We start from the raw sequence: 25894 nt of genomic DNA on the forward strand, positions 1-25894 counted from the left end.
GGGGGGGGAGGGGGCGAGTGGGGGGGGGGGGGGGGGGGGGGGGGCTGTGGGGGGGGGGGTTGGTGGGGGGGGGGGGGGGTGTGTCCCCGCTGCTGGTGGGGGGGGGGTTGTGTCCCCGCTGATGGCTGGGGGGGGGGGGGGGGGTTGTGTCCCCGCTGCTGGCTGGGGGGGGGGGGGGGGGTCCCCGCTGCTGGCTGGGGGGGGGGGGGGGGGCGAGACGAGAAGAGAAGAGGGGCGCCGCACCGCTCCTGGCCCGCGTGGGGGGGGGGTGGGGGGGGGAGAGAAGAGGGGCCCGCCAGCCGCCGCACCGCTCCTGGCCCGCGTTGGGGGGGGGGGGGGGAGAGAAGAGGGGCCGCCGCACCGCTCCTGGGTCGCGTGGGGGGGGGGGGGGGGGAGAGAAGAGGGGCCGCCGCCGCCGCCACCGCTCCTGGCCCGCGTGGGGGGGGGGGGGGGGAGAGAAGAGGGGCCGCCGCACCGCTCCTGGCCCGCGTGGGGGTGGGGGGGGGGGGAGAGAGAAGAGGGGCCGCCGCCGCCGCACCGCTCCTGGCCCGCGTGGGGGGGGGGGGGGGGGAGAGAAGAGGGGCCGCCGCACCGCTCCTGGGTCGCGTGGGGGGGGAGAGAAGAGGGGCCGCCGCCGCCGCACCGCACCGCTCCTGGCCCCGCGTGGGGGGGGGGGGGAGGGAGAGGGGATGGACCTGCTGCTGTTGGGCCCCCCTGTCGCCGCTCCGGCTCCTCCGCTCCGGCTCCTCGGCTCCGGCTCCTCGGCTCCGGCTCCTCGGCTCCCGCTCCGGCTCCTCGGCTCCGGCTCCTCGGCTCCGGCTCCTCGGCTCCGGCTCCTCGGCTCCGGCTCCTCGGCTCCGGCTCCTCGGCTCCTCCGCCCCGGCTCCTCGGCTCCTCCGCCCCGGCTCCTCGGCTCCTCCGCCCCGGCTCCTCGGCTCCTCCGCTCCGGCTCCTCGGCTCCGGCTCCTCGGCTCCCGCTCCGGCTCCTCCGCCGGCGCTCCTCCTCCGCCGTCCGGCCTGTCGGGGGGGGGGGGCTGTTCCTCCTGCTGTCCACCGCTTGCGGGAGCCCCTCTCCCTCCCCCCGCTTTTTTTTGGGAGCTGCTGTTGCTTTCTTTACCACCCCACTCCGGGTACCGACCATAAAGTTGGTCTGGTTCTCTTCAGGGAGCCTTCCCCACCGGGATTTGTCCTTACAGCGCCGTTGGGGCCCTCCAATCGGCCCGAAAACACCTTTGTAGCAGGAGCAGCCAAACGTGCGACTTAGCTGGTCATAGCCGCAACCGGAAGTCCGCACCTTTTCCTGTTATATGGTGTGTACCAAAAACTTCAGTCGCTGTCATTATCTTGCTGTCATCAATGAAAATGTATGATAACAAGCAGTAAATCCTTGACCAGGTAATGCATTTACATTTTAAAAGAACTGTCTGAAGCTGAAGTTTGGTTGACCGGAAAGTACTAGAGTTTATACTTACCATTTCTAATTTCAATTAATTAAAATATTCACAGCCGAGGTCGAAATCCACCCCGGGTTCCTGGCACTGAGGCAGCAGTGCTAATCACTGTGCCACCGTGCCGCCCCTTTGACGGCATGATCCAGATCGCGCTGGGGATCGGGTGACTCGAGTGCACGGAGCAAAGCCCGATTTGGGCCTCTCCCACGATACGCCCGGCGTATCGAGATCGGCGCCAGGAGCAACACTGTGTGTCTATGACGCCAGTTGTTACCTCTCAGTTGTGGAATGCTCCCATTCTGTCTCTTGTTGGAGTCTCTTTAATTACTGAGGCTTCAACAGTCAGGGGTGAGTCATGATCATGTCTGCCTACCCCAATTGGTCAGGAAAGCAGGAGGTGGGATGCCAGTACCGTGGCTCACTTAATAGGTCATGGTAAAATTACTTAATGAACTTACAGGATTCCAACCTGCAGCTGACCTTCTCTGCTGAGAGGAAGCCAAAAAGTTAAAATTCAGCCCAGTGTGTTTTTGCAGTATTTACTTTGCCTGTTTGTTTGTGTGCCAGTAAAACATGAGTCACTTATCAGAGCCACAAAGCTGGAGTAACAGCATCTGATGAAATGGTTTTCACACCTAAACTACTGTGCTTGTCACATTGATTGCTAAAAGTGCTTGAGCCCTCGGACCTCATAAGACAGAAAAGGAAACATCACTGACTTGATCACGAGGTACTTTCCAACCTAGACATAAATACTTATAAAGAGTTCTCTCTCTTTATAAGTATTTATGTCTAGGTTGGAAAGTACTTCGTGATCAAGTCAGTGATGTTTCCTATTCTGATTGACAATGATTGGCAAAAAAGAATTTTCGTACATCTTCTTTGTGACAGTAAAACAATTAGCTTAATAAATCCAGATTTGTGGTTCATTTAAATATTTTATTAAGATATTTAGCAGGGACAGCTATTGGTAAATATATGAAGGAGATTTGAGACTGTAGATTTTATTCTCTTAAACATTTCATGTTCTGATCAGTAGTTGATTTGTGGGTTTGACTAGACTGACTCTTCAGGTTCTGAACATATGAACAATCTGTTAGTTACTAAGCTCATGAGTGTCTTGGGTGTTCAACAGATGTACATTCACTGTTGTGCTGCCAGTTTTACAGCTTTTTTTTTAAACTGAAGAACTAAATCAGCACATTATATCCAGCAAAAGGCTTCATTAAGCCGGAATGCGAGCACCTGCAGGCAATCAAATCATCAAAGATGCAGAGAGAGAGGTAACTCCAGGTTAAAGAGGTGTGAATTGTCCCAAGCCAGTTCAGTCGGTAGGCCTCTGCAAGTCCAGGCTTGTTGGTGGGGGCCGAATGTAATGCGACATGAATCCCAGATCCCGGTTGAGTCCGCATTCATGCGCGCGGAACTTAGCTATAAGTTTCTGCTCAGCAATTTTGCGTTGTCGCGTCTCCTGAAGGCCTCCTTGTAGAATGCTGACCCGGAGATCAGAGGCTGAATGTCCTTGACTGCTGAAGTGTTCCCCAACTGGAAGGGAACAGTCCTGCCTGTTGATAGTCGCACGATGCCCGTTTATTCGTTGTCGCAGTGTCTGCATGGTCTCGCCAATGTACCACGCTTCGGGACATCCTTTCCTGCAGCGTATGAGGTAGACTACATTGGTCGAGTCGCACGAGTATGCGCCGCGTACCTGGTGGGTGGTGTTTCCACGTGTAATGGTGGTGTCCATGTCGATGATCTGGCATGTCTTGCAGAGATTACCCTGGCAGGGTTTTGTGGTGTTGTGGTTGCTGTTCTGAAGGCTGGGTAATTTGCTGCAAACAATGGTTTGTTTGAGGTTGCGCGGTTGTTTGAAGGCCAGTAGTGGGGGTGTGGGGATGACCTTGGCAAGATGTCCATCCTCGCTGATGATGTGTTGGAGGCTGCGAAGAAGATGTCGTAGTTTCTCCGCCCCAGGAAAGTACTGGACGACGAAGGGTACTCTGTCAGTGGTGTCCCGTGTTTGTCTTCTGAGGAGGTCGGTGCGGTTTTTATGGTTTTTACGGTTAAAAACCGCACCGACCTCCTCAGAAGACAAACACGGGACACCACTGACAGAGTACCCTTCGTCGTCCAGTACTTTCCTGGGGCGGAGAAACTACGACATCTTCTTCGCAGCCTCCAACACATCATCAGCGAGGATGGACATCTTGCCAAGGTCATCCCCACACCCCCACTACTGGCCTTCAAACAACCGCGCAACCTCAAACAAACCATTGTTTGCAGCAAATTACCCAGCCTTCAGAACAGCAACCACAACACCACAAAACCCTGCCAGGGTAATCTCTGCAAGACATGCCAGATCATCGACATGGACACCACCATTACACGTGGAAACACCACCCACCAGGTACGCGGCGCATACTCGTGCGACTCGACCAATGTAGTCTACCTCATACGCTGCAGGAAAGGATGTCCCGAAGCGTGGTACATTGGCGAGACCATGCAGACACTGCGACAACGAATAAACGGGCATCGTGCGACTATCAACAGGCAGGACTGTTCCCTTCCAGTTGGGGAACACTTCAGCAGTCAAGGACATTCAGCCTCTGATCTCCGGGTCAGCATTCTACAAGGAGGCCTTCAGGAGACGCGACATCGCAAAATTGCTGAGCAAAAACTTATAGCTAAGTTCCGCACGCATGAATGCGGACTCAACCGGGATCTGGGATTCATGTCGCATTACATTCGGCCCCCACCAACAAGCCTGGACTTGCAGAGGCCTACCGACTGAACTGGCTTGGGACAATTCACACCTCTTTAACCTGGAGTTACCTCTCTCTCTGCATCTTTGATGATTTGATTGCCTGCAGGTGCTCGCATTCCGGGGCATCTCTGACTGTGTCTATATAAACATTTCTGGAACAAGCCTTTCCATTCACCTGAAGAAGGAGCCGTGCTCCGAAAGCTCGTGTTTGAAACAAACCTGTTGGACTTTAACCTGGTGTTGTAAGACTTCTTACTGTGCTCACCCCAGTCCAACGCCGGCATCTCCACATCATTAAGCCGGACAGTGACTGTTTATTTGTATTTGGGATGTTGGCATAGCTGACAGTGAGGCCCATCCCTAATTGCCCATGATAAGGTGGTGGTGAGCTGTTTTCTTGAAGCTGCAGTCCATATGCTGTAAGTACAGCTATTGTGCTATTAGGGAGGGAATTCCAAGATTTTGTTCCAGTGATAACATGGAGGCAGTCATATAGCAGCCATGGGGGAAGTGATGGTGTGGTAGTAATGTCACTGGACTACTAATCGAGAGGCTCAGGCTCTGGGAGCATGGGTTCTAATGCCACCATGACGGTGGAATTTATATTCAAATAATTAAATTTCTTTGGAATCTAGCATTTAAACAATAAACAATTGTTGTCAAAAGACATCTATTTCACTTATGTCCTTTAGGGAAGAAAATCTGCCACCCTTACCTAGTCTGGTGTACACATGACTCCAGACTACACATAGAACATAGAACAGTACAGCACAGAACAGGCCCTTCGGCCCTCGATGTTGTGCCGAGCAATGATCACCCTACTCAACCCACGTATCCACCCTATACCCGTAACCCAACAACCCCCCCCCCCCCCCCCCCCCCCCCCCCCGTAACCTTACATTTTAGGACACTACGGGCAATTTATCATGGCCAATCCACCTAACCCGCACATCTTTGGACTGTGGGAGGAAACCGGAGCACCCGGAGGAAACCCACGCAAACACGGGGAGGACGTGCAGACTCCACACAGACAGTGACCCAGCCGGGAACCGAACCTGGGACCCTGGAGCTGTGAAGCATTTATGCTAACCACCATGCTACCGCGCTGCCCTTCAGAATGTGGTTGTCTTTTTGCACTCTGAAATGGCCTTGTAAACCACTCAGTTCAAGGACACTTGGGCATGGGCTAAGATTGCTGGTCTTGCCAGTGTTACTCACATCCCAAGAAGATTTAAAAAAATATATATATATATGGGGGGGGGATTTTCTGCCCCCATTTTCAGTGGGCAAGAAAACTGCAGGTGGTGGAGAATACGACGGGAGTCAACAAACAGCTTTTACACTGGTGGAATGTCCCATTGATATTGTCCCTAGCAATTATGTAACTTTATAATCCATCCACATAAGGAAATTTGCTCATTCCCCTCCCTCCCCCCACCTCACTCCAGTGGGGTTTACAACAGGTTTTGACCTAGTGAATGGTCCCCACTTGAGGTGCACATGTAAGTACATGTAAGCCTGCTCTTGTTACCAAACTATTTATATGGCTAGTTTCAGTTATGTTTCTGGTCAGTTGTATCCCCCTGGAAGCTTTTGATGGGGCATTCAGCAGTGGTAATACCATTGAATACCATGGGGTGATGATCATTGCCTGGCACGAGCCCACATTTTGCTGCAGGAGCTCCAGTACAGTAATTCCTCACATAACCTTATGGTTGCACTTTACAGAAATGCAAATACAAGTGAACAACTTAAGCAAAACAGCTTTTCCCATTAGCACCAATGTAAAAGCTGCCGTTCTGCAGGATGTTTCTTATCAAAAAAAGAATGTTTAAGTGTACTCTGCAGGTTAAAATACTGTATATTCCTTTATTCTATTTATCTCTCGCTCCCTCTGCCTCCCCATCTCTCTCGCTCTCTCTCTCTCACTCTCTCTCCAGTTTGCGGATCTCTCTACTCACCGATTCCTTCTCCTGAACCCTCATTTTAAGCAAGAGCTAAGGAGATGAGTAGCAACAGAAAGGAAGCCGGCAACAAGTGGGAGGATTGAAGCAGGAAGGTCGGGAGGGAAATGGCAAACAGGAAAGAATCAGGTGGGAAGTGGTGAGCGGGGAGAAGTCCGAAGGGAAGCAGCGAGTGAAGAGAGTTGAGCAGCGAGTAGGAGAGAGTTGGAATTGAGATTCATGCCAATTGAGTCATGAGAAACAAAGGTAAAGCAGAACTCCTGATGTTAAGTGTCCTTGCCAGCCCATTGTATCCAAGACACTGAAGTGAAACAATGCCGATCGAGACAACTGAAAATGGGCATTTATGTAATTCACTTTCAAATGATGTTGAATAGCTTCCAATCATCAGCCGACATCTCCACTTCTGACCTTATGGTGGAGGAACGGTCAATGATGCAATAGCTGAAGATGGATGGACCGAGGATACTACCCTGAGGAACTCCTGCAGTGATGTCCTGGAGCTGAGAGGATTGACCTTCAGCCACCACAACCATCTTCCTTTCTATTATATATTTCTCCAAACAGTGGAGAGTTTTCTCCACGATTTTCATTAACTTCAATTTTGCCAGTGCTCCTTGACACCATTCTCTGTCAAATGCTGCCTTGATGTTGAGGGCAATCACTGACCTCGCCTCTGGAATTCGGTTCTTTTCGTCCATAATTTTACCAAGGAGGTAATGTGTCTGGAGTTGAGCAACACTGGCAGAACCCAAACTAAGCAACAGTGATAAGGTAGGTGCTGAATAAATGCCGCTCGATAACAATAACATCTTCCATCACATTTCTGGTGATTGCGAACAGTCTGATGGGGTTGTAATTGATGAATTTGCCCTGCTTTTATTTTTGGCAGGCATAGCTAGGCAATTTCCATATTATCAGTTAGAGTGCTGTGTTGGACTACTGGAGAAACTTGGTACGGGTGCAGTTATTTCTAGACCACCAGTATTCAGTACTACAGTTGGGATGTTGTCAAGACCTGCAGCTTTTGCTATATCCAGTGCTTTCGATTATTTCTTGATTTCACTTGGATTGAATTGAATTGACTGAAGAGTGGCATCTATGATGGTGGGGAATTAAAGAGGAGACCGAGAAGGATCAGCCACTCCGTGCTTCTGGCTGAAGATGATTGCAAGTGCGTCAGCCCTGTCTTCTACTCCGACATCTGGTCTGCTTGAGCATGGGATGTTTTTGGAGCCGCCACCTCCCATCATTCACAATTGGACGTGTCAGGACTGCAAAGTTGTGACCTGATTAATTGGTTGTGGAATCACCAAGCTCTGCCTATAGCTTGCTGCTTCTGCTGTTTAGCATGCATATAGTTGTGTTGTAGCTTCACCAGGTTGACACCTTAATTATGCCAGATCCTACTCCTAGCATGCTGTCCTGCAGTCTACATTGAACCGGAGTTGACCCCCTGGCTTGACGATAATAGTAGAGTGGGGGATATATGAGATCATGAGATTATAGATTGTGGTTGAGTACAATTCTGCTGCTACCAAATGTAGACTACAGGTATTCTGTAATGCAATAGCATTTTCACTAAGACCTTAACATTTACTTACTGCCTCCATTTGATAATTATTATTGAATTTAATGATTCATTTACTGATGTTTAATCAATTTACTGCAAATAATTAAATAGCTTTACTTAAAGATCCTTATGTGGTATACATAAATCAGAGTTCAGTAATTAAGTAGTTGTGCATAAATTTACTTGATTTCTAATTCTGCAATATAAACTCATCAATTTTACTCTTGAGATGCCATGGGAGATTATGTAGTTGATTAAAATGTTTACTTTCGGGAGTGATTTCAAGGTTGTATGTCCTGTTGAAGTTTAGTTGATTTAGAAATCTCTTGAACTTTATTGCAGTTCATGATATTCAAAGCTCTGAAAGAAATTGCTGTATATTCTCATTGCCAAATAATCATTCTAATATAACTATCTATAGCTACCGTATTTTATAACTGCCTTTATCTTGGAGCAACCAAGTTCATTTAGAACTAAAATGATTTCTAAGTGCAAAGTAAAATCATTATTCTAGTTTTCATTTCAGTTTATCGTTACTGTAGTGGGTGGTTGCAGAAGCAGTAGGTTTCAATATTTGTTACCTTGGTTTAACTGCTACTTGCTTTGGGTAACCAGTTATGTTCAGTTTAAAGATTCTGTGTTCTGTAGGTTTCAGTGGAATTTTATTCTGAAATTCTGCAGTTTTCACATACAATTAAAGGTATTTCCATTCAGTATTCAGAGTGCATTACATTTGCACTACAATATGCTGTTCTATGGAGTATTAAGGCCCTGAGCTTTTCCCACATCAGAGTTCCTCAGCCAAGCCAATTGAGAGAGGCACTAAGTGAAGGTATGATGGAGTATCTTTCACTGGTTGAATAGCGGCTCTGGCAGAGACTGGAATGGTAGCCTCTGAAAACTCCTTGAAGTTTCGCCATTCACCAGACATTCTGGCAAACTCTGATTCTGTTTATAGTTTTGTTTTGAAGCAGTATGCTTCTACATAGTTGATCCTCACCATTGTTTTGAAAAGTTTTTTTCATCTTTTTTGGTGACTAGGCGTACAGATTTGAACAGTAAACCAACAAGTGGCCTTACGTCCCTTTCAGATGCTCCTCCTCTTACAGTGAATTTGGGGTCCCTGGCAAAAGCACCACCATTAAAAGAAGCTGACATAAAAGGTAGCTAGAAATTATTTAAGAATATTAAATATTAAAGTCTGGTATCTTGTCGCTTTGTATTACATCTTTATGATCCCATTTTATCAATGAGCTGTATGCAGACCCAGAATCTGGAGATATCCTAATTCACTGAGACGTGCACTCTCTCAGGTCCTTTATCCCCTCACAAAAAGAAAAACCATCAAGAACGTAACATTTTAAAAGATTGTTATTTAAAATCATCAGTGGAATTTTGTGGTCACTCAAGCCAGGCCCCCACTACTACCCCCCCCCCCCCCCCCCCCCCCCGGTGCGAATTGCAGACCAGGCCCTGCCGATAACGTAGACTTGCCTTCCGTCTGTCCTCTATTAACTCCTCTTCTTTGGCGACTGGCTGTAGTCCCAGGAGTGGCGAGTGCTCGATCTTGGCGCTGCTGGTACTACAGAGCTATCACCCATTAAATTGGATAGCAGATGAGGGTGGAAGCCTTGATGAGGGGCACTTAATGCCCCACCAAATGCAGGTATACATTCCCCACTAGCTCTTTGCATGTTGGAGCAGGAATCCCTGCCATTAGAAAATCCTACCCATGGTGTACCATGAAATATTGAAAGTCCAGATTTTATTTTCTTAATTTTCCCCATTCCACGACGCACAGTGGTAGAGGAACTACTGGACGTGGGTAACCTGGGAAGGAAGGGGGGGGAACTGCGGGGATCTGTATAGGCGATTATTAGAAAGGGCTCGCTCCCCACTGGACAAAACATGGGAAACCCAAATTAGCAGGTTCTACCCAGAAATGGAGGACAAATGTGAATGGTGCCAGGGAGGCCCGGCCAACCACACCCACATGTTCTGGGCATGAAAAATTAAATGAATGAAAATTAAATGAAAATCGCTTATTGTCACAAGTAGGCTTCAATGAAGTTACTGTGAAAAGCCCCTAGTCGCCATATTCCGGCGCCTGTTCGGGGAGGCTGGTATGGGAAATGAACCGAGCTGCTGGCCTGCCCTGGTCTGCTTTAAAAGCCAGCAATTTAGCCCAGTGTGCTAAACCAGCCCCATCATGCCCCAGACTTGTCTGGTTCTGGACAGCCTTCTTCGAGGCAATGTCCAAGTTTGTGGGGGGTGCCTTGCCCAAGTGTGGCTGTCTTTGAGGCATTGGATCAGGCAGAACTCTTCATGGGGAAGGGGCTGATACCCTTGCCTTTGCTTCCCTAATCGCCACTGAAGAATCCTACTCGGCTGAAGATTGGCAGCACCACCAAAGCTGAAGACTGGCTGGCAGACCTGCCGGAATTTCTCCACCTGGAGAAAATCAAGTTCACCATCCGAGGGTCAGAGGAGGGCTTTCACAAAACGTGGAGGGCATTCACCAACTTGTTCCAGGGCCTGTTTGAGGCCAACAGCCAATCGAGCGAGGGGAGGATCTTGCAGCAAGACAGCAAGGATCAGATAGAGAGGGGAGGAGGGGAAAGCCAGGGAGAGAGCAGGAACGGACGACAGGGGGCCTAGAGCAAGGCCACAAAGAACAGGACCCCAAAGAAATACCAAAAACAGGAAGTTGGGGGGAGGGAGAGAGGAGCTAGAGGGAGAGACAGCAATCAACAGAGTGGGGAGGGATAGGGGAAGGGAAAGAGCTGCAGGCATGTAAATAGATGACAATCATCTAATGTAAAATATGTGATCCAATAAAGTATCCTAAAACAACAAAAGGCGGTGGGGGACAATGCTAATGGAGAGCTTGTGTAAATTGACCCGGTCCACATTGTCTATTGAACAGTGTATAAAATAAAAAAACTTCAATAAAAACATTTTAAAAAAAATAATGGCCACTTCCTTATGCACTTCCTCACCCTCTTAATGTTTAGCCTTGTTTTTTTTTAAATTTTCCTTTAATGCTGTCATTGCTGACTGTTTCCTGGTTTCTTCCTCCTCTCCTGCTGAACTTTTTCACTCCACTACCCTGCGTGTGCATCTGTCTTATTCTCTTTTTCTCTCTGCCAACCTCCACAAACCCTCGATCTGACAAATATAATCACTCATTAAAAATTCTTCTCCAAGTTTGCATGTTCACATTTTAGTAACATTTTGGGTATAAGTGGTGAAAATAGCATGCTGCCTCATATTGAATCAATGGCTCATATGGATTGGTCACTGCGGAATTAATTTGTGTAAAATTGCTCTTTAGTTATTTCTCATTTTTACAGGAGCTGGTGCAAGTAGCCATTACTGAAATTACCCATGAGTTAACATTTTGTTTGCTGTGCTGTTCATAGGTAGTGGTAAAAGTAAAGATTCTTTCAAAATTATTCACAGGCATTGGGTCAGTAACAGAAATATGAGCAATCCAATACAGTTACATAAGCAGTCAGTAGAAATGGTATTTTAAAATGAAGACCTCTTGAACAAATTCTCATTTCTAATCTCTATCGTAGGAACAAGGGATGAAGAAGAGTATTATGATGATGATTTTGTCAGGTAAAGGAAAATTTTATCATAACTTATTCTCTGTCAATCAACTGGCATGTTCAGATGTTGATTAAATAGTTTGGTCAGCAGTAAGAGTTTCTTGCTGGTTACAATGCTTCAGTCCTGAATTGTTTCCAAAATGCGGTGTTGTTTCTGTATTGGATTCATGCCATTAGAGACTTCTGTTGAACTGTGAAGGTAAAGTAAAATAACTCCGATTTGGCACATGAATTAAAAATATTGGGAATAGCGTGGTAACATTTGCAGTAAAAATAACAATTCATGAAAAATTTAAATGAGTAAATCATATTAGTCGGTAGTTAACCATATGTTGGAAATGTTGATCAAGGCAATACTTTCCTGGTTCCCCAGCATCACGTTTAAAAAGTACCCCAATGATGCGCTGGGGAATCCCTCCAGGAGATTCCCACTCAAGGGTTTACCCGGCTAACTTCTTCTGGACAATTGTACTGCGCTGGGAACCATCCGACAGAAGCAATTTAGCCAGGTAATTACACTCAAAATCCATTCTAACTCCAGATTAACTATTTTAAAAATCCAGATCCAGTCTCGCATGGGGCACCCCTCCAGGCACGCAACTTCCCTGGGTACCCACCACACAACCTCCAAACTCAGACTCGACTTCCATCCCCTCCCCTTTCCTCCCCTCTCCGGTGTGACCTAGTCCGAGTACCCCCACCCCTCCACTCTGATGCGACCCGGTCAGCCCCCTCTCCTGGACTAACTTGGGCACTCCGGTTTGGCACCCATCCAAATTGACCACGCTCCTCCCGCACAGACACGCTCCCTCTGTTCGGCCCGACCATCCTCCTCTCCGGTCTAACCACATTTTTTTAAATGACTATGCCTCTTTGTTCTCAAAAGAACATGGGGCTGTTTAGCACACTGGGCTAAATCGCTGGCTTTGAATGCAAACCAAGGCAGGCCAGCAGCACGGTTCGATTCCCGTAACAGCCTCCCCGAACAGGGGCCGGAATGTGGCAACTAGGGGCTTTTCACAGTAACTTCATTGAAGCCTACTCGTGACAATAAGCAATTTTCATTTATTTCATTTCATTCAATACAGCACAGGAACAGACCCTTCGGCCTTCCAAGTCTGTACCGGTCATGATACTAACCCTGGCCAAAATCTTCAGCATGTCCTTGTGCCGTATCCCTCTATATCCATCCTATCCATGTATTTGTCCTCATGCCCTTTGAACGTCATTAATGTGTCTGCTTCCACAACCTCCCCTGTAAAGAACAGCTATGGGGGTTGCCCCTTCACTTTCTCTGAAGCACTCAAGAACAAAGAGGCAGACTCATAAAAAATGCAATTAGAGAAACAGCAGATACCCTGACTTATGGATCCCTGCAGAGCTTAAATTCATCGCTTTGAAGTTCCACTGAGCTGCCAATCACAACTCAGCAGGCAATGGAATAAGTGGAGTGCATAAAAACAGCTCCAGGTGTCAGGTTTTTTAGCACTAATTCCGACCCCACGCACTTGTTGGGCTGGGAATTGTTTTCCATTCACGACGTCAGAGCGCTGGCTTATTTGCATGTCCTGAATCACTGAGCGAATAGAGCCCCCAACGGAATCGTGAAGCGCACGCTACTCAGTCCCAGCGGGAACACTTGGGGTGCAGTTTAACTGGCCAAAAACAGTTTTGGGCGCGTTTAGCTTGGTGTTTCTCAGCACTGAAGGCACCGCTATTTAACTTTGCCGTTTTTATGAGCCTTGGCAAGGAACACGCCCCGCCATGGCTGCACTGGTGAGTTTAGCCCGTCAGTGAAGGAAGTACACTCATAGATCGGGGCACCATTTGCAAATGCTGCCTCGATCTTTCAATCACCCCCCAAGCCACCACACACCGCCTCCGGACCCCCCACTGCACCCAATGTACATCTTACAGGGTACTCGATTCCTCCCCCCTCCCTCCCACTCACCTCCCAAGGGCAAGGCACCCTGGGGTCTGACCCCTGGAATGAGCAACCTGCACCCAGGCACCTTGGCACCAGCCTGACAGAATCAGATGCAGGCAAATTAAAATGAGCCTAAATATGCCACCACCACATATTCCAGCATCATTTTCACCTGAGAAGCAAACCTGTGGAAATTGGACAACAAGAAACATTGTGGCTTACTGAAAATCTACCAGACTTTCGCTTCAACTAAAGCATCACCTTCATCGAAAAAAACTTTCAGCCTGCCGCTAAAAATATAATTATAAATTGCAACTGAATTTGTTTACCTTCATCTATGTCTACTAAAGGGTATTTTTCAGAGTGAATAAAGCATGTGTCGTCACCCGTTGCACATTGCAGAAGCACCAGGTGACAGTGGACAAGGAGGTGTTAAAGCAGAGATGAATAATAACAGTGTAGGTGAAATGTGGACCTTTATTTGGTTGCAGTGGTAAGGGTCACCTAAACTGAGTGTGTATAGGCATCTTCTGCGCCTTCTTTGCACCTTTATATTGGCGTCATGTGGCCCCTCATATAAAGCAGGATGATGAGGTTAGTCATCAGCCTCTTCATTTCCATCCTCACCTGAGAATGCCTTGCGCTCCTCTAATTCCTCAGAAGCCAGAATCAACCCTGCTCTGTAGTATAAGCTTGTGTAAAGCACAGCAAACTACTACTGTCCAGAAGACACTCGTTGGGCCACATGGTTCACATAACATCACCCCTCTGCCTCCATCCTAGGGTTCCTTACTGGAGTCAGTAGCTGTCCTTTCAGTGGGCATGCCTTGTTGGTAAGAATCCATTGCAGATACACAGGCTGGGGGTAGTGAAGGAAAAGGCAGTGACACGTGGTAGTGTCAATGGATATAGATATTGCGCATGATCCCAGGGTATCTTGCACACATCTGCCGGATACATTGATGATGCTCACAGACTGGATATTTATGGCATGAGAGTCGCTAGCTGGCCTCTGGGAGTCTTCATGGCCACAAGCATGACGTCCATGAGACCTTTCACCTGGAGGAGTCCAGTGTGTCACCAGTTCCTCTGCCTTTCTCAGCCAGTCAACATCAGGGGCTGAATTCTCCGTTTGGGAGACTAAGGGCACGATTTAATGGTCTCGTTGTGCCAACTCTGAAGAGATTCGCGAGATATCGCAACCTGGATCTCGCTCACCAAGGGCCAGATCCAGATGAGCATATTGAAGTGAGCCACTAGGCTCATTTAAATATATCTTCGGCTGATTTTCCTGGGGCCCGGGAACTAATGGCCTCGCCTGGGAGACCTCCCCAGGGTGCGAAAATGTGGACCAGCCATAACGGTACCTGCGGGGGTCTCCCAGGTCACTTGAGATCCCTGGATGGTCAGGGACAGGACAGAGTAGAATCCTGGCACCTGGACACCTTGGCATTAGCATCCGGCACCCAGGCAGTGCCAAGGTGCTGGATTCCCATGCCAAGGATCGGGCCTGAGGATGCCTTGCCCTTAAGAGGAGGGGTGAGGGTGTTGAGTATCCCGTAAGAGGTAGGTTGAGTGCAATGGGAGGTCTGGAGGCTGCCGGGGGTGGGGGGGGGGGGGGGCTCGTCGAAAGATCGGACGGCATTTAAAAATAGCGCCCCGATCCACGAGTACTCTTAATGTAAGTGCAGCTTTGGCGTTCCTTGTCGAGGCCAAAATAACCGACAAAGTGCCATTAAATAGCGGTGTCTTCAGTACCGTGAAACACCCCACTAAATGTACCCGAAACAGAACTCTATTTTTGTGCTGTTAAACCTACCATAAGTGTTCAGCTGGGACTGAATAGTATGCGATCCGTGTTTTCGTTGGGTGCTATTCGGTAAATGATTCAGGACATGCAAATGGCCAGCGCTCTGGCGTTGTGAATTGAAAACCGTTCCCAGCCCAGCATGTATGTGACCGCTTGAGTCAGAATTAGCACCAAAGAACCTGACAACTGGAACTGTTTTTAAGCACTCCACTTACCACACACTCACTAGCCACAAAGATGACTTGCAGAAAGGTTGGAAATCTGAGGTGGACCCACCGCTTATCACCAACAAGGCTGAGGGATGGGAGGGGGGGGGGTTGTGGTTGGGCACAGGGGGAATGAAGGACCCCTTTGTGAAGTGGGTGAGGATGATGTGCTCCCTGCTACTCACTGCTTCAGCTTTCCTTCATTACGTATTCCATGTCGCCTCACTGGTGTGCCAGGTTGTGGTGGACACAGCAGACCACCACAAGGCGGGCGACCCTCTTGGGGGGAGGGGGTGCTGCACTACACTACCGGGGCGGTCGAGGCATCGGAGCTGCATTTTTGTGGAGCCCAATGCACCCACCGCTCAGTGGCAGCCCTGGTGGTCAAATGGGCTTAGTTGTATCGGTCTCCACTTCAGTCATGCTCCCTGGAAAGCATGCGCCCATGTGCATGATCTTCATGTGATGGTCACACACGAGCTGGATGTTCAAGGAGTAGAACCCCTTCCTGTTAATGTAGGGCACTCCCATACAGCCAGTGAGTGCAAGGCGACTTGCATGCATTCAAGCGTCTGGACATGGGCATCCCGTCGGCGCCGGAAAATCCTGCTGCCCGGGTATCTTGTTAGGCTCAGTCCATGTCAAAGTTTATATAGTCCGCCTCCTGGGCAAACATGGCATCCGTGACCTCACAGATGCACTTGTGGGCTGTAGCTTGTGAAATGCCACACAAGTCCCGCTTGAGCACTGGAATGATCCTGGAGCGTAGAGGTTCACGGTCGCGGTGACCTTGGCAGCCACTGGGATCGGGTGTCCTCCTCCCTGTGGTGCCAAGTCCGTGAGGGCATGGCACAGATCCTTCACCATTCCCTTTTTGAGGCTGTCTGTCATTTTGTTCAAAAGACCAGCAACGCCTGTATACCTTTGGCCGTCGCAGGCCTCCCATCTCGGTCCATCCCTGGCCTTTTGGGCTGCCAGGTCCTCGGCGTGGGGCAGGGCCCTGCACATGGGCCGCTGCCTCGAGCCTCTTGTTGATGCTGCCGTCTTCTCCGCTGTCTGACCGCCTGGCCTGCCAGCAGCATCACTAGGGCAGCCTCCGCAAGGTCCAAGATACCATCCATACCATTTAACATCTGTAAAGAATTGGTCGAGGGTGTGAGACACAAACAGCGGTGTCTTCAACCCTGGACCCTCCAGTTTCCCCATTACCCCCCAACCCCTGCCATCCACCACGCCCTGCCCACGCAACCCCAGCTGCACAGGGGTTCCTGCTCACTAGACTCCAGACCCTATTCCCCAGACACTCGCACGTAATGTTACCTGAACGGGGCGCTGGTCCCCTCCCTGGTGGATACACCCACCTTCTGGTCGCACAAATGTCTCCGATGCTGGGGCCCAGTCCCTGTGTGTTAGGATGTTGGCCGCTGCTTCCTAAGTTCTGCCTCCTGCAGTATTGAGTCACAGTGTCCAGGCATCACAGTCTGATTGGGATGCTAGGCAATAACTCCTACATGCTACATCGCACGCCTACCCATGAGGATCCACTCGGGTGTGTGAAGTGCTCACTTAACTACGATTGCCAATTCCTTATTAGCAAAACCTTCAGGCCAGAACCCTCTGTGGTCGGTGGGGCAGGTGGGCTGGGGCTGCCCCCAGAATTGGACCACATGGTCCAGGGGTCAGCATGGGCGGCCAGCCCCCCCCCCCCCCCCCCCCCCCCCCCCCCCCCCCCCCCGATAGTGGCCCACTCCGACCGAGGCTGGTCCCCTGCCCCAATAACTAGGGCAGAAACCCCAGTGCCCCCGGCCTAATTACCTGGGAGTGAAGATGGCTACTCACCTTCTCGATTCCCCACAGCAGTCCTTCCGCCAGCTTCACGTTTTTAAAAAGGAGTACTAATCGGCGCCCACGTGACCACTTGCTGGAAAGGCGATTAGATCCCGGGAAACCGTTAATAGGGGGTCACTCCCGTTAATTGTATGGAAATTGGGCTTAAGTGGTGATTATTGGTTTCTCGCCATGCTACGGCAGGATCCTGATTTTGCCAATGGGATCGGGCCGGTTAGACCGCAAACAGATCGGCACCCAGCACGGTTCTCGATTTTGGCCTCTCCCACGATTTAACAGCCTCACCGCGCGCGCTCTCACTTAAGCGAATTCCATTTTTGCCAATTCCAAATCTTCTGCCAAAACTATGACCCCGCTATAAAATCTTCTGCGTTTTCCATGACAATGCTACAGAATAACTTTTGTTATTAAAGTAATGTTGAAAATGATTATTGGCTTCAATTTAGTGTTAGCTGCGACAGCAACATCAAAGTCAACGTACCTTCAGGCCAAAACCCTTCGTGGTCGGTGATAGGGCTGACTATTCTTCTCATTCTTGCTCAACCTGTGTTGTTTGAGGATAGATACCCTTGCTTCTGTAGCCATTATTTGGGGTTCTTTTTGTCTAAACAGCTTTGTTCAGCAATCACAAATTTCTGTGTTAAAATAATCTGAGCCTGGTAGTGTCACCTGAGCCCATGTGTGGTTAATGTTGAATTTGGTTGTTCCTTATCATCTTGTAGCCAGCAAATTGGATAGAGTACATTTAAATTATGATTGCATTATTTTTGAGAACTTGTATTTAATTGCTATTGTGATGCATATTTACATTTTAAGTTCTTTCAACGAAAAAAATCATACAACATTCGTAAAATTTATTTGTTAAGCACTGTTAAATTGAGTTTTCTATACAGATTAATTTTCACTCTCGAATTGTGTTGTAAGTACTACTGGAATGCCTTTGTCTTAGTGGCAGTCAGCGTTCAGATAAAACCAAGAGCGAAGTAAGCATTGGTGAAGAAATTGAAGAGGATATTTCTGTGGAAGGAGAAGATCTTTGCACTGATGATCAGGTTTGTAGAACTGAATTTTAGTGAAAAATATTAACAAACTGGGTGTCCTACAGACTTAGAAATTCTAAGAAAGGGAACGTTGAGAATTTGCTCTCAATAATGGAATGGTGACAGATGCAACATTCAACTGAAAATAAAGATTTCATTGTTACAAGAATCTGATAAACTTTTATTGCAACTATAACTTTAGCCAATTTTATAAATGCCTACCCTATTTTTAATCTAGTTTTATTTTTTATGGGAAAAGAAACTGATGTGAACTTGATATGTTCTTCCTAAATTGGGTTGGATTATTTCATGCCATTTTAAAGATTTATCTTAATCAATTCTGTGATTTTGTTTGTTTTGTTTTGATAATCCTTCTTTTGATCATTTTCTTGCAGCTTGATGATTTCACACTTGACCACACCATTTCACATTGCAGTGATGTGGCAGATTATATAGAGGAGGTTGCAAAGTAGCTTTGGCATAATGTATAATTCACTGTACAGATAAATGGGTAGACTTTGCCACTTCTGTTGCCCTGAGCCAATGAAGATGGAACTGGGCAGATGGATCTCTCAGATAACACAAATCGGTTGAACTTCTTGTGTTAAATCAATCCAACTGCAAACCAAAGACCACATGTAACACTAAGAACTGATGCAATCAAAATGGTGCTGGATTGGTGCCAGTGAGGGAAGTCATGAGGTGGGGGAGAGTGGACGCTTCAGACCATCTTCTCGTATTCAGAAGGAAAGATCTAAACTCACTTAGAAGGGATGAGTTTGGTCCTTGATTGTAATGAGTAAAGAATATATTGAATAAAAATTATTTTTAATGCAAATTTGTTTTTTTGAATACTCCATGTGTTTTTATAGCATACAGTCTACCAAGAATCTGTGTAACCTTTTTGGAGCTGATTGAAGACTTTCAAATGAGTATTTACTATCAAAAAATGTAGCCATAATCATTTATTGGTAATAACATCTAGTGTTAAATTGGTTGGTTATAAATATATTTACATACATTTTGGATGAGATCTGTCAATTAGGGCGGCATGGTAGAACAGTGCTTAGCACTGTGACTTCAGAGCTCCAGGGTCCCAGGTTCGATGCCCAGCTTGGGTCACTGTCTGTGCGCAGTCTGCACGCTCTCCCCGTGTTTGCGTGGGTTTCCTCCCACAATCCAAAGATGTGCAGTTTAGTTGGATTGGCCAAGCTAAATTGCCCTCAGTTTCCAAAAAGAAAATATATTAGGTGGGGTTACTGGGTTCCGGGGAGAGGGTGGAGATGTGGGCTCTTTCCAACACCGGTGCAGACCCGATGGGCCGAATGGCCGCCTCCTGCACTGTAAATGCTATGATTCTACTTAGCAATAATATTTCCCTGCAAATATCCAGAAATGTGGGGTGACTGCTAATGCTGTTAATTTGACTTTGGGATTAGGGTTGGTGGTGGAGAAATTGAGGGGGGGGGGATTTCTCTGCAGTCGGTAGCAGAGTTTCCCAATGCAGCAGAGAATCCTGTGTCGGGCAAAAACCGAAATCGCGTTTGCGATGCTCTGGTCCCCGTTGGCGGTAGCATCGAGGTTCGCACACCATGCTAGCGGGAGGCTACAAATGGGTCAAAGACCCATTTGCATCCCATTAACAGGCAGGACAACGGCTTCTCCACGCCTCCATGATGCTCTGTGCCAGGATTCCCACAGGCGTGGATTGGTGCAAGTATTTTCCAGCATGGCCCTGATGCAGTGGACCTTGCGGTGCGCCAAGGGGGTAAGTATTTAAGGCAGGAGTTCAGTGCTTCACCTCATTTTCTCAGCAGAAAGCACTTAACTGATAGTGATGTGTCAGGAGCTGTCAATCATAGCTAGATGTTTATAAAGATTGTGGTTAGATTCACAGCAGGATACATGAGAATCATTCAAACGTGAAGGGAAATGAAAATAGACAATCCAGACAATGACTGTCTGGAAGCTGTCAGTTACAGCCTACTAAATGCTATTTCTCTTTGAAGTGAATAGAAGGCACACAGATTAAAGGATCTGAGGGGGTTTAAAGCCTTGTGATGTGATTTTGTCTTTTTATGAAGTAACAGCTGCTGCTTTCTAGACATCTGTCTGAGGTAGCAGGTGTATGGCACCTCCCACACATGGACACTACCCCACACCTCCCAAGTGAGAACACCCCGCTATGGCATCCCTGGGAACCCCCTTTCAGGCCCCCAAGCCTTCTTACAGCACCCTCTCTCTTCTAGGACCCCCACCCATCACCACCCAACCTCTCGGAGGCCCCTACGTACATGCCCCACACTCCCCATCCTCATTTGAATGGCATGGACCCCCCTGGCACTTGGGCACTCTTGCACTGCCACCCAGGTACTGCTGCTGGCTTGGCAGTGCCAGGGTGGCAGTGCTAAGGTGCCCACATTCCAGAGGGAGGGCCAGGCAGCCACCCTGCACTTATCCTGACCACCCTGGTTCTCCGATGGCCCGGGAGACCTGACCCCCCCCCCCCCCCCCCCCCCCCCCCCCCCCCCCGGGTGCCTTTCCTCCTGGTCCACATTTGTGTGGACCAGCACTGTTCGGCACCTGGCTGCAGCCTTGTTGGGGAGATCGAAGAATCGAGAAAGGATCCTGGGCAGGTCGGTCGTAAGTAGGTTTACGATGTACTTCCGCGTGCATCATTTAAATGGGCGGGGTTCCGACTCTGGCATCTCGTGGACTTCAGAGAATCCTGGGAGGCGAGGAGCTTATTGGTAGGCTTGCTGGAGGCCTTTCCCGGCATTCTCCGACCACGATGTGCTCAAGTGAGAGCACAACACCATCGGAGTATCGCGATCAAGCTTTCTGCTGCTTACTGCAACTCTGATCGCTGCTGGTTATGTTTGTGTGGGTGTTGAATGAGAACAGGATTGGGTTTGGCTCTAATATAGTCCACAGTCGAATAGCCAGTCAGTGCTTACTCGGTTCACAGATGAATTCGAACCACTTGGGTGAAAAACCAGAAACCTGCCAATTCCCCTGGAAATCTATTCCAGTATATTTGGTGCCTTCAGGAGAGGAAGGCAGGAAACTAGGGAATGCAAATCTACGGGCTGATTTCTGTTGTGCTTGAACAAAGGGCTATCACGGAACTGTATACGGTTCTTTTATTCAACAAAAAGTCTCTTTTCTAATCAACAATAGTTTTTGATGAACAAAATTGAAAAAATGTTTTGCATTTCATAAAAGTAGTCATTTGGATTTTTAAAAAACATTTATTTGTGAATGTCCTTTTTATTAGAATACGTTCATTAAACTTTTTACTTAAAGGCCTCCGTTACAATCAAAGACCTGGGTTTGGATTTGATATTTTTGCCTGGCAGGGTCACTTTTAACTAAGGGAGAGTCTTGCAGCCTAAGCAATGTACTGTGTGCACAATTCCCCAGAATGTATCAATGTTAAAGCTAGAAAGCTTCTTTAGCAAAATCGTATTTGATTGTTTTTCCAAATTATTTGACAAGTTAGAGTGTACTTATTATCTTGAATATCATCAATGAAGAAATATAAACGTTATTTTCCAAATCTGAGACAGATAGAACGGAAAAGGGGTGGTGGGTGCAGACCAGGAGATACACACATACAAACTTGGGGCAAGAATTTAACTCTGTCAAAACCCATTCACTTAAAGTTAAAATCAGGTTCTTTGGACTGGTTATGCAGTGTAGTTCTGAAAGAGTGCTGCAGGTGAGGCACCTGCCCTCGGGCAAAGCTGCAACATTTCTTGAGACTATTGGAAGAAGAGCCGGCAAAGTCGGTGCCCTAGCCAATCAGCATTGCAAACATCAAGGAGTACAAATCAGCTGTTGCATCTCTTTTGGGTTATTCTGAGCCTGGCTTTTCCAACAAAGTGGAGCGCATTGTCCCTCGAGAACACCATCGACATGGAGCAGTCGGGAGAAAACAAGACAGCACTAGCTGCCTGATGGTAAGGCTAAAGGTCCAGTTGAAATGTTAATGAATTAGTAAATGGTCTAGTGCAGTGTTCTTCAAAGTCGGGGGCGCGACCCGCGGGCGGGTGTCGGGAGTGTCGCGGAGCCGTTGTCCACGGCGCTACCGATTGCGCAAATCCCCGCGCAGCAGCCGGCTTTTAATAACACCGGCTCCAAGCGGCCGGGAACATGTCAAAAAAAGAATTCGGCCACACTGCGCATGCGCGCATGATGATCGGCGCGCATGCGCAAATCGGGCATGTAAGCAATGTGGCCGCTATTTTTTTAAACGGTTGCAGCTTTTTGTTTTACAAGTTCTGTAGTGGTTTTTATTCATTTATTTCATTTAATTTTTATTTTTTTCATTTATTTTATTCATTTTATTCTTTTTTTACATTATTTGATAAAATTTTACAGGAAAAAAATTCAGAACTTTGGACAGATGGAGACTCCATACTTTCCGACACCGGAAGGCTTTACCTTCATCCAACAGGTTCCATTGGAGGAGCGTGTACGAGGGCCAAAGGGACCCAAAACCATTTCCTCCATTTTTGTCAGCAGCAAACAAGGGAAGATAAAATGGTGGGTTGCTCAGGTCGGCCGGCGTGGGTCGCAAAGGTCGGCCGGGTTGGGTCCTGAAGGTTGGCCGGTTGGTAAAAATGGGTCCCAGGAAAAAAGTTGGAAGAACACTGGTCTAGTGGGCACATGGGTGAGGTAACTAGGGTGAGTGAAGAGGTTGGTGCTGTTGGTAAGGTGGATGAGGTGGTAGTTTTTTAAAAAATCTTTTATTCAAGGCATTTTCATATAAACAAACAAAGGCAGAACAACCACCAAACAACAGTATAAATAATCCACACTCAATGCTTCCCTATTACCACCCCCTTCTCATCTCCCGCCTTCCTCATTTTAATCCCACTGACCAAACAAACCTCCTTAAAGAAATCCATAAAAGGCTTCCACCTCTGGGTTGAATCCATCCACCAACACACTCAAGGTGAACCTGACCTCCGCCTCAGGAATTCTGCCAGGTTGCTCACCGGTCGGTGTCCCACCACCCAAGCAAAATCTGCCTCCGGGCTACCAGGGCCTGAACATCGACCTCTATCACCCTCTGGACTTGTGGATCTTCCGACATCCCAAATGTCGCCACCTCTGGACTTGGTACAACCTCTACCCCTGGCATCTCGAACATCACATCCGTGAATCCCTTCAGCTTTGGACATGCCCAGAACATGTAGATGGATTCGTGGGCCTTCCCGCACACTGCCCACACCTATCCTCCACCCCCACAAAGAACCTGCCCATCCTTGCTAATGTCACACGCGCCCTATATATTATTTTATGCTGGATGAGGCTTAGCCTTGCACAAGACGAGGACACATTCACCCTCTGGAAGGCCTCAGCCCCCACCTCCTCTCCCAGCTCCTCCTACTTACGTTTATGTCCCCAACAGAGCCCTCTCCCAATCATCATCTCCTTATAGACATCGGACACCTTCCCCTCTCCTATCTTGTTTTGCAACCCCACAGGCGGCAGCCCAGGATAGGATGGCCCCTCTCCTTAGGAAGTCCAGGCCCTACAGGTACCTAAAGCCATTCCCCCTGAGCAACTCACTCTTCCTCCAGGTCCTCCAACTGCGCAAATTTGCCCCTATGAACAGATTGTCAAACGCTCAATCCCTGCCTGCCGCCACCCCAAAAATCTCACATCCAATCCTCCTGGCACACACCTATGGTTGTGGCAGACCGGTGCCCACACCGAGGCACCCTCCAGCCCCAAGTGCTGCCTCCACTGCCCCCATGCCTTTAGGGCCAACATGACCACTAGGCTCACGGAGTACCTGGCTGGCGGGAATGGCAGAGGAACTGACGCCAAAGCCCTCAAACATGTTCCAGACCATGCCACCTCCATCCAACCTCTTCCCCCACAGCCCATTTCCTAACCGTAGCATTATTTGCCACCCACTGGTAATTCCTCATGTTCGGCAGCGCCAACTCCCTCACTCCCGCTCCAGGAAAGCCCTCCAACCCCACGGAGTCTTGCCCGCCCACACAAACCCGGAGATCAGCGCATTGACCTTAAAAAATGACTTGGGGGGTGAATATTGGGAGCTTCTGAAATACAAACAGCATCGTCATTTTTACTGTCTGCATCCACCCTGCCAGGGACAGCAGCAGCACATCCCACTCTTGAAATCCACTTCCATCTGCACCACCAGCTGAGGCAGGTTCAATTGTGCAGCTGCTCCCAACCCACGTCACCTGAATATAAAGATATCTAAAGCTCGGCCCCACTACCCTAAACGGCAATTCCCCAAAATAACCGACTCTCCTGCCCTCTCGTCTTAATCGGAAACACCTTGTTCTTTCCCATACTTTGGCCAAATTCCTCTAAAATCCCCATGAATCCTCGGGCAGCATGGTAGCACAAGTGCTTAGCACTGTGGCTTCACAGCGCCAGGGTCCCAGGTTCGATTCCCCGCTGGGTCACTGTGCAGAGTCTGCATGTTCTTCCCGTGACTGTGTGGGTTTCCTCCCACAGTCCAAAGACGTGCAGGTTTGGTGGATTGGCCATTCTAAATTGCCCTTAGTGACCCAAAAAAGTTAGGAGGGATTACTAGGATAGGGTGGAAGTGAGGGCTTAAGTGGGTCAGCGCAGATTTGATGGGCTGAATGGCCTCCTTCTGCATTGTATGTTCTATGACTCCAGTACTGCTCAACGGGTCTGAAATATACAGCAACAGGTTGTACACATATAATGAGACCTTGTGCTCAATGCGCCTCTTCCCCCCCCCCCCCCCCCCCCCCCTTTCCTCCTCGGCTCAATCTCTCTCCAGTCCCTCAATGCCCTAATCGGCATTGCCAGCGGCTCTATCGCCAAGGCGAAGAGCAACGGGGAGAGCGGGCACCCCTGCCTCGATCCCAATATATCCCAAATTCACTCGGTTTGTCCACACATTGACGACCGGCACCTTATACGGCAATCGGATCAAATCTACAAAGCCCTGGTTCCATCTCTGACACTCTCTTGTCAGCAACCCACTCCTCCTTTCCCCCACCACCCCGCACCTGACTCCCACTTCACTTCCGTTAACTAGCCCGCCCAGCTAGCCAAGTTCCCCCCTGCCCAAGGCCCCCAGCCTCCCCCAGTTCTCCTCCCCCTCAACCATACACTCACCATCGTTGTTCCCCATGAAAATCCCTGCACTCCAAACTATGCACCATCAAAACTTTAAAGAACCCACAAACTCCTCAAGTTCAGTGTCCTCACACTCCTCCCAGTCCTTTGTCCCTCACAAACTCCATTGCCTCCTTTGGCATGCCAAAATAATATTCTCGCTTCTGGAAAATCACCCACAGACAGGCCGGGTACAATACTCCAAACTTCACCCCCTTTTTAAAGAGGCAGCATTAATCTGGATAAACCTGTCCCTGCGCCAGTTCTACACCCAGATCCTGGTACAACCGCAGCTCGTTCCCTTCCCAGGTACATTTCCTGGTCTGCCTCGCCCATTGAAGAATCTGTTCGTTATCCAGAAAGCTGTGCACCACACCATCATCGCTCTCGGCGGCTCGCTCGTCTCCGACCTCATCAATGCCCTGTGTGCTCGGTCGACTTCCAGGGGCTGGTTAAAGGCCCCGGGGCCTCCCCCATCAATTTCTCCAGCATCTGAGGTTTTGCCTCCTGGAGCGATTCTCCAGATCTTCCACCTTTTCCCTCAGCCTCTTCTG

At 48.7% G+C, this 25894-nt stretch overlaps 1 protein-coding gene across 12 annotated transcripts in view; it reads left to right on the forward strand.

Annotated features, from left to right (window-relative positions):
* cep43 (centrosomal protein 43) overlaps positions 1–19035 on the forward strand; it is a 117868-nt gene extending 98833 nt beyond the window's left edge. For 4 of the 12 annotated variants that reach the window (XM_038803063.1, XM_038803077.1, XM_038803070.1 and 1 more), the window contains 4 exons: positions 8794–8915; positions 11334–11376; positions 18107–18209; positions 18593–19035. In XM_038803063.1, the coding sequence (XP_038658991.1) occupies positions 8794–8915; positions 11334–11376; positions 18107–18209; positions 18593–18670 (346 nt within the window). In that variant the 3' untranslated portion in view covers positions 18671–19035. Of the gene's footprint in view, positions 1–8793; positions 8916–11333; positions 11377–11739; positions 11876–18050; positions 18210–18592 lie in introns of those variants that run through there. The other 8 variants (XR_005461361.1, XR_005461368.1, XR_005461367.1 and 5 more) reach the window with 6 other exon arrangements.
* The last annotated feature ends 6859 nt before the right edge of the window (positions 19036–25894 follow it).

The sequence above is a fragment of the Scyliorhinus canicula genome, chromosome 1, assembly GCF_902713615.1.
Source record: "Scyliorhinus canicula chromosome 1, sScyCan1.1, whole genome shotgun sequence".
NCBI lineage: Eukaryota > Metazoa > Chordata > Chondrichthyes > Carcharhiniformes > Scyliorhinidae > Scyliorhinus > Scyliorhinus canicula.